Here is an 8,601-nt window from a genome sequence, read left to right as displayed (position 1 = left end):
CTTTTAAGTAACAAAATAGTGCGAATTCTTCCGCCGGTCATGTGCGATTTTTGGACCAACCGGAGTGCGATATACAAAACTGTCTCCGTATGAGTAAGAACCCCCCAACCTATTGGCCCACCTGTGTCCCCTCCATTATGCATCACACCCCCTATATAAAGGGTCATTGGCGCCATTTCACTCTTTGATAGGAAGTAAGGAGCATGGAGAGGAGCAGTGGCAGTGTGCGTTCAGGAACAGGTGTTGGTGGCAGAGGGAGCAGTGGCAGAGGGAGCAGTGGCAGAGTGAGGAGTGGCAGAGGGAGCAGTGGCAGAGGGAGCAGTGGCAGAGGGAGCAGTGGCAGAGGGACCAGTGGCAGCAGCCAGACAAGTGTGAGAGGCAGCAGTGTGGCAGGCAGCATGGCCACAGCAAGGGCAGCCTCACACCAGGCCCTGGGCGTCCAGCCCCAGCAGGAGGAGGTGGAGGATCCGCTGGCATCCCCATCCTACAGCCAAGACCTTGATCATACCCCACACCAGCTGCAGGAGGGCCACATGTCAGAGGTGGAGGCAGATGGTGGTGAGGAGGAGGAAGACACTGCCATGGAGGAGGAGGGCTACATGGCTGGTGTTGAAAATGAGGAGGAGGAGGAGGTTGAAGCTGGCCGCACCAAAAGTGGCAGAAAGGTGCGTTTTTCCTATGAAGAAAATGCAGCACTTGTCCGGGCTATCCTGCCAGTGTTTGAGCGTTTGCTTGGCAAATCTCACCACAAGACCACTGCACAGCGCAAAAGGGCTATGTGGAAGGACATCACCCAGGCGGTGAACGCTGTGAGTCAGCACAAGCGCCTGGTCCGCAATGTAAAAAAGAGATTCAACGACATCAAAAGGCAGTTGAAGAATAAAATGGCCATGGAGTTGGAGGAGGCCACCAAGACTGGAGGAGGAAGCCCCACCACTGTGTGCTACAATTCGTATGAGGTGAAGCTGAAGCGCATCATCCCCCCTGAGGTCCTGCCTGGCATGCACGTGGCGGATACCGATAGGCCACAAACGCCATCTAGAGCTGGTAAGTGTGACCACATGCAATCCTAAACATACATGCTAATGTATTATAACTATAATGTTCACTTGTATTGTTATGCTAAGTAAAGTGCTGCTGTGGAACTACATAGCCCAGCAAGGTCATGCACAAGAAATTGCCTGCTACTCCTTTAAAATTGCTGATAATGCTGGGCCTTGTTGTTCCACAACTGCTCACATTGATTAACACTGTAACATTCTTTCTAGCAGCCTAACATGTATGTGGACAAAAACCCAGAGGTGTACTGGTGGTTTAGCTGCCATGCCTACATAGCAAAGATTATACAATAGTTGTCATGTGTACAATAGTGTAATTTTATTAATGTCACAGAAAAATCTGTGGGTTCCAAAACAAAATGGTGCCAAAGAAATAAAGCAGTCCTTGTCCAAAGGGTATTGTCCATTATTGTCATCTCAATGCCTGTTTGCACAAAATGCTTCCCCATTGCAAGGTCCATAATGCCTGGCCATCTTTCCTTCTACAGATTGTCAATCCCGAAGTGCTCACGCATCCAAGACCAGAAGGCCCGTTGCTGCAGAATCTGCGGAAGCAGGTAAATGAACAAAAAACACACCATTACACATACAGTACACACACCCATGTCACCTCAACAATATCTCATACCACATTCAACTCCTGTTGCTACATTGCAACGGAAATGAATGTCATCTGAGCTACGCATGTGACATATTATTAATGTGAATGTTACATGCTGTATCGGGGTACATGTGTAAGTACATAACACCCCTAGGTATTTGCGTCCAGCATCTCAAGCCCTATGTAAAACAGTATAGAGGACAGTGTGGCCTATATATGCATGAGTACTTACCTCTTCTCTGTATCCACAGGTGCTATACAACTAGGGTCAAACCAAACAGATTCTTCAATGATGGTGCTAGACGAAATGGACATCATTCTTGAACCAGTCGACACCTTTGCGGCAGAGGAAGAAATACAGACCTCGTCACAGAGTGATCTTCCCCCAAGTGGGGTGTCTCCCAACCCACCCCCACCCACCAACACACCCCATACAGCCGCTTCGGCTTCCCAAGTAGCTAACTCCTTGGTTAATTTCAAGGAAAAACAGATAGAATTCATGGCCTCCCAAAGCCTCCAAATAGGTAATATCCAGGGGTACATGCGTGACACCTTCCTTCAGTTACGGAAAATGGCACGTAGTGTACGGGTAGGTGTAGGCACTCATGTGCGCATTGCTAACAGCATTGACACCCGTCTTGCTGAGCTAACTGCTGCTGTAAGGGAGCAGAATAGGCATATTGGCAGCCTGGCGCAAAGTATTGCTGCACTCACCCAATCATGCACAGCGCAGACTAATGCCTTACTAGCTATGCAGGCCCAAATCCAGCAGCAGGAAGCCAATGTGGGAGGTGGCACAGCATCCACCCTCAGCAGTGTATCCAGCACCCCAATAAGTGGCTCCCCCACTTCCCCACCCCGTCGGAGTGTTAGGACCCGTGGTGGGCTTGGTACAGGGTCTAGAAGTGGTGTAGGGGTGCCTGATGCTGGGAGAAGGTAGCTCCTACATATGTTTCATTATTTTTCCCATTCCCAATCATCTTGTAACATGCCCCCAGAGTTGTTATTTTTCACCTGCAAAAATGCAGATTGCGTCTGAGAAAGTATACAGAAGTAAAAATGTCTAGCCGCATACCATTGTGTTTGTGTATTATTTTTTAAGCAATTATTGTGTGCAGTCTAAAATATTGCAATGGTATATGACAATGGGATTGCACTAAAGTAGTGTGGGGTATCTCCTTGGCTGGCAAAGGTTGTGCATCTACATATTCCAGCAGGCTCTGACACTCATGGTTTGGACTGTAATGCTTAGAGTGTGTCAGGGCATGCTGGCACGTGTAGTTCCACACCACCAGTGAGACATGTTTGACTGCATACATCATTCATACATGTCTGAAAAGTACTTACAAGCTAGATATCAGCAAGGGATAGGTCAGCACCACCATCTGCATCCGTTGGGCTCTGTGTATTAGGCTAAATGTGGGTGGAAGCAGATGGTATTGGTCACACATTAGTTAATGAGTACACTTACAGCACAGGTACATTTTGCAGTACAGGGCACATGTGCTTACCAGAAAAGTATCGGCTGATGATGTGTGTGCGCACCAGATTCCCCCTCTGCGTACCCCTCACTACCGGAGGTGTGGTAGGTTGGGCTTCCTCAACGACTGCTGCATGCTCCTCCTCCACATAGGCAGGTTGAGACAGGGCTATGTTGTGCAGCATGCAGCAAGCCTGGATAATCATGACTACTTTGCCAGGGTGGTAAAGCAGTGTACCCGACGACCTGTCCAAACACCGGAAGCGACTCTTCAAGACGCCAAATGTGCGCTCCACCACATTGCGGGTTGCAATGTGGGCTTCATTATACCGGTGCTGTGCAGGGCCCTCTGGGGTGCGCAAAGGTGTCATGAGCCAGGAAACACAACCATATCCTGAGTCACCTAAAACACAGATAGGAAGTGATTGCCTTATATGGTAATGTATGTGTTGATTTCAAACAGGACACAATGGTAGAAGAGCAATATGCTTGTGAAAGAGGAAACACACACATTGCAGCAGGTACAATTAGGGACAGACAGGGTATTATGTTAAAAGGTACTTACCTAGTAGCCAGCCCTCTGGCATTTGGTGGTTGGTAAATCTGTTCCAGAGGGCTGAGTGTCTCAGAATATAGGCGTCATGGCAGTTTCCCGGAAAGCCTGCAACAACACTCAGGATTTTCAAATTTGCATTGGATACAACCTGCACGTTCAGGGAGTGCCGCCCACGCCTATTGACGTAGACGTGTCCCCGCACGTGCGGTGCCCTAATCCCAATGTGTGTGCAGTCTATAGCTCCCAGCACGCGAGGGAATGCTGAGAGTCTATAGAAAGACAACTTGTGGTCCTGCCACTCCTGCTCAGAACTGGGGAATCTGATGTATGTCCGCCACAACTTCTTTAAAGCAAGTAACACTTGAGTGAAATGCTTAGAGAAAGTGGCCTGTGATACCCCCAAGGCCCATGAGGTCACAGACTGAGTGGAGCCTGTGGCCAAATAGTAGAGGGCACACATTAATTTGTGCAGCCCAGACACTGCATAGTTGCCTTCCCCAAAAGGGTCCAAATCCTCTCTCACCTGCTCATATAAGTCCAACAGGTTAATGCGGTTCAGCCTAAACATCCCCACAACCTGCTGATCCGAGAGGGAGTCCAGGTAGAGCCGAGCACGATACATACGTGGGGTACGCAGTAGTCGGGGGGCTACCTGGATCTGGTGCGCAGCTTCCTCCCTCCTGCGCAGCTCCTCCAAATGGGCCACATCACAAATCATCAACTCCAAACCACTCTGCAAAATCTCCATGTTTCAAACCCTCACAGGTGTCCTAAATGCTGTTGGGGTTTATGTAGGGGTGTTTGTGAGTGAAAATGAGGGCACCTGTGTTGAAATTAACCATGTGTGCACTTGACCAAAATGAGTTCTGTGCAAATTCGCCAAACAGAACCTGGTCTGAAATAAGTGCGATAATTAGACACCTAAAAAGTGCGATTTGCGAAAACGCATTGCATTAAATAAGCGATTTGTATACTTTCCTATACGAAAACACCTGGATGCGATATAAATGCGAAATAATCTCGCACTTTTGTTCCGCATACCTTAACGCACATATTATGCGATTTCAGCCCCTTAGCGCATCCCATTAAATTGGCGATTTCAGGGAAAAATGCGATAACGCCATTTTGTGGTCTAATTAACGCCAAAAAAAGCAGATCTCATCCCATAGAATGTCACCCATTATCATAAGGGCTTTTTCTTTTTCTTTAGAGAATAGTTTTTATTGGGTTTTCAGAATAAAGGAAGGGGCTACATAAAAAAGAGAAGGGAGGGGGTGGGACATGGGGTACCATTAACAATATGCAGAACGTAACAGTCCAAGCGTATATTTAACAATAATAGGTGGAAATTGCAGGAATGTACAATAGAATGAAGAAGCCAACTCCTATCGGAAAGCCATAGAGAAAACACAACTGCACATATGATGAAAGTCATGAACCTCTAGATAGGAACTCCTGCCAAACAGTCCATTTCTTAAGCAATGAGGTATGGGAAGGGGAATACTGTCAAAAAATGGTTTCCATAGTGTAATTGTAGGAAAGCTTAGATTTTATGAGGTACACTGGGGGGGGGGGGGGGGGGGGGGGAATCGGTTGTTTCCAAAACTGTGCAACAGAGGTTTTGGTGGCAATAAGACTGTGAGTGATTAGATATCTATTATTAATGGGAATTTAATCTGGAAAAATATGAAGGAGTGCGGCCTGTGGGGACAAGGAGACTTGAAGGCCAGTCACCTTCAGTATGAGGTCCTCAACCCTCCTCCACAGGGCCCGAAGCACTGGGCAAGACCAAAAAATGTGAATCACATCACCCACTGATACGCAGCCTCGCCAACACATAAGGGCTTTTTCAAGAAAAATTTGCCTGGCAATCTCCAAAGAGACAGATTAGCCTTTATAAGGGCCAAAAAAAAAGTCTTTGGCAACTCCAGTTTTATCTTGATTTATATACACCTTACGCTTATTGATGTTTAAATGACAAATGGACAGACAATAAGGCAAAACAGAACATGTAAATAAACACACTTAAGGTGCATACACACTGTACAATTTTTTTGACCAATTTGGTTGAAAGACCTATCCATTGAACCCAGTGTCCTGGACGAAAGATGTTGACAAAAGATATTGTCAACAAACAAAGGATGAATGATGATGTGCATACCCGCCAGTTCATCAAGATTGTTCGTCAACTGCGCATGCAGCTCAATTTGAATATCTTTCAAAAAGAACCTATAAACTGTAGCTAGATCTTTCTTCTTTCGTCTGTCATCAATATCTTTAGTCAACATCTTTAGTCCAGGACACTGGGTTCAATGGAAATGTCTTTCAACCAAATTGGTCAAAAAAATTGTACAGTGTGTATGCACCCTTAGTTTCATAAGGGCTGTATCCTAATTAGTTCAGGGTGACTCTCAGGGGCAATCATTGGCATAAGGCAGGACCAGCCTGTTGCAGCATATACCAAGGAATATCTTAGTTGTCTCCGAACCCCTTGTACACCTTATGACTTATATTGTGTTTACCAGACAAACAAACAAATACACTTTAGATCATTCAATTGGGCGATAACTAGAAGTAATACCCCAAATATACTGATCAACTGTCAAACCTCGTGAAGATGGTTTCATCAATCATTCAACATAAAACATGAAAATATCGACACAGTAAAACACAGTTACACGAGTTACAATGACAATACAAAAACAGTACAAAACAGTACAAAATAATACAGTTATACTTAAGTCTGAATACGTCGGGTTCTATATAAATGCAGCTTACAAAGAAGAACGTAAATGTATATTTATGCTCTGCTTGAAACGCAGGGGATAACACAGGGATCTGATCTAGGTAAAAATAGGATTTTAATATCTACCGGTAACTCATATTCTCGGAGTTCTTATGGGATACAGGGTTAGTCGTTCAAGACAATGGGGAAAAGAGGGTATCCGCAGGAGACCGGCACATACAAAACTTTACACTGGGTGCACTGGCTCTTCCCCTCTGCTCCCCTCCCATCCAGCCAGTTAATAGGAAACTGTGCCGAAGGAGAAGAACAATATGAGAGGAATGTGTAATATTTAATGTGGTGAGATTCATCCAGCACACCCAAACATAACTTTCATGAATACAGAGGCAACTGCAGCGAACACATAACAAGCGGAGGCCCCAGTGCCCTAAACAGAATATGTCAACTAAGCGACAACTTTTTGATATATTTATGTCCCCAAAGGGACAACGTTTAATAAGGAAACGTCACCAAAGTGACAACCCACACTCGTGAGCCACTGAGAGACACGAGGTGAAAGAGGAAGGACACCTAAGTAACCTCTACACTTGTGACCACTGAAAGGACCCAATGCAACAGAAGGACACGTCAGTGGCCCACAGCTCACCTTAATGAGACATGCAGAACTCCACACAGAGGCAGGCGCCCTGTATCCCATAAGAACTCCGAGAAAAGGATTTACCGGTAGGTATTAAAATCCTATTTTCTCTTACATTCTTATGGGATACAGGGTTAGTCGGTCAAAACAATGGGGATATACCAAAGACATCAGAACGGACGGGATTGTGCAAAGATTGCCACAGCACCACTTGCCCAAACTGAGTATCCTCAGTGGCCAAAGCATCAAATTTGTATTAAAAAAAATATGTACATCAAAAAAGTATGTTGACCTGACCATGTAGCGGCCCTACACAATTGTAAGGCTGAGACTCCTCGAGCAGCCACCCAGGAGGTCCCCACTGAACGAGTAGAGTGGGCCTTCACCCCAGCAGGCGTTGGAAGCTTTGCCACCACATAAGCCTGCTTAATAGTCGCACATATCCAGCGTGCAATAGACTGCTTAGAAGCAGGACGCCCAATCTTCTGAGCATCATATAAGATAAAAAGTCCTTCTGTCTTACGAACTCTTTCCGTTCTCCGGATATACACACGGAAAACCCGAACTACATCCAAAGATGCCGGAAACCTCAGACTGAGGGCCACTAGCAGGAACCACGATAGGCTGGTTCAAGTGGAATGCCGACACCACTTTTGGAAGGAAACGCGGATTAGTGCGTAATTCCGCCCTATCTTCATAGAAGATCAGGTAAGGGCTCTTGCAGGTTAACGCCCCCAGTTCAGAGACCTGCCTAGCCGAGGCTAGTGTCAATAAGACCACTGTCTTCCACGTTAGAGGTTTCAAATCTATCTCCTTCAATGGTTCGAACCAACAGGATCGCAGAAACATCAGGACGACATCCAAGTCCCATTGTGGAGTAGGAGCTATGAATGGAAGTTGTATGTGCAAGACGCCTTGAAGAAACGTCTGCACTTCAGGGATATTAGCCAGCTTCTTTTGGAAAAAAGATAGGGCTGATACCTGCTCCTTTAAGGAGCCTAAAACGTAGGCCCAATTCCAAGCCAGACTGCAAAAATCTGAGGAACCTTTCGAGTCTGAATTCAGCCGGAGCAAAGTTCCACTGTTCACATCATCCCACATATCTCCTCCAAATATGGTGATAATGTGCTGCCATGACCGGCTTCCTAGCACTCATCATAGTTTTAATGACAGATGTGTGAAATTTCTTCTCCGTCAGGGAGCCCAGATATTACATAAGTACCTGCCAATCCTCCGCCCTGCCAGCAGGTTGGGCGTGTGGAGCCACCACTGAAGTGACAATCTTGCCCGAGAAGACAACACAATCTTCCACTGCATCTGAAGATGGGAACCGGACCTTTTGCTCAGGAGATCGGGCTGGAAGATCCTGCTGTGAAACCTCCGAATTGGAGGGCCTCGAAAGAGGCCACCATCTTCCCGAGCAGCACAATGCACTGATGCACCGGTACCTGGGGGCTGCCCAGCAAGTCTGTGACCAGTTGCTGAATGGTCACAATCTTTTCTTGTGGAAGGAACACTTTCAT

General features: G+C 46.4%; 1 protein-coding gene across 1 annotated transcript; it reads left to right on the top strand.

Annotated features, from left to right (window-relative positions):
• The first annotated feature begins 776 nt into the window (after window positions 1-776).
• LOC146073485 (uncharacterized) lies at window positions 777-7,498 on the top strand. The gene is made up of 4 exons (XM_083180665.1): window positions 777-1,047; window positions 1,547-1,615; window positions 1,911-2,443; window positions 7,403-7,498. The coding sequence occupies exons 1-4, from the start codon at window positions 777-779 to the stop codon at window positions 7,496-7,498; spliced, it is 969 nt and encodes a 322-aa protein (XP_083036791.1).
• Window positions 7,499-8,601: the final 1,103 nt, after the last annotated feature.

This window comes from Crinia signifera, chromosome 4 (genome assembly GCF_055691185.1).
Source record: "Crinia signifera chromosome 4, ASM5569118v1, whole genome shotgun sequence".
NCBI lineage: Eukaryota > Metazoa > Chordata > Amphibia > Anura > Myobatrachidae > Crinia > Crinia signifera.
The sequence above is the reverse complement of the archived record's forward strand: the minus strand, read 5'-3'. Positions and strand labels throughout refer to the sequence as shown.

Bases quoted from the DNA above. Each gene is read 5' to 3' on its own strand.
- LOC146073485 (XM_083180665.1), top strand. From the start codon at position 777: ATGTGGAAGGACATCACCCAGGCGGTGAACGCTGTGAGTCAGCACAAG. The intron at 1,616-1,910 runs GTAAATGAACAA...CTGTATCCACAG, and splicing joins TGCAGAATCTGCGGAAGCAG to GTGCTATACAACTAGGGTCA. The intron at 2,444-7,402 runs GTGGGAGGTGGC...CACAATTGTAAG, and splicing joins TCCAGCAGCAGGAAGCCAAT to GCTGAGACTCCTCGAGCAGC.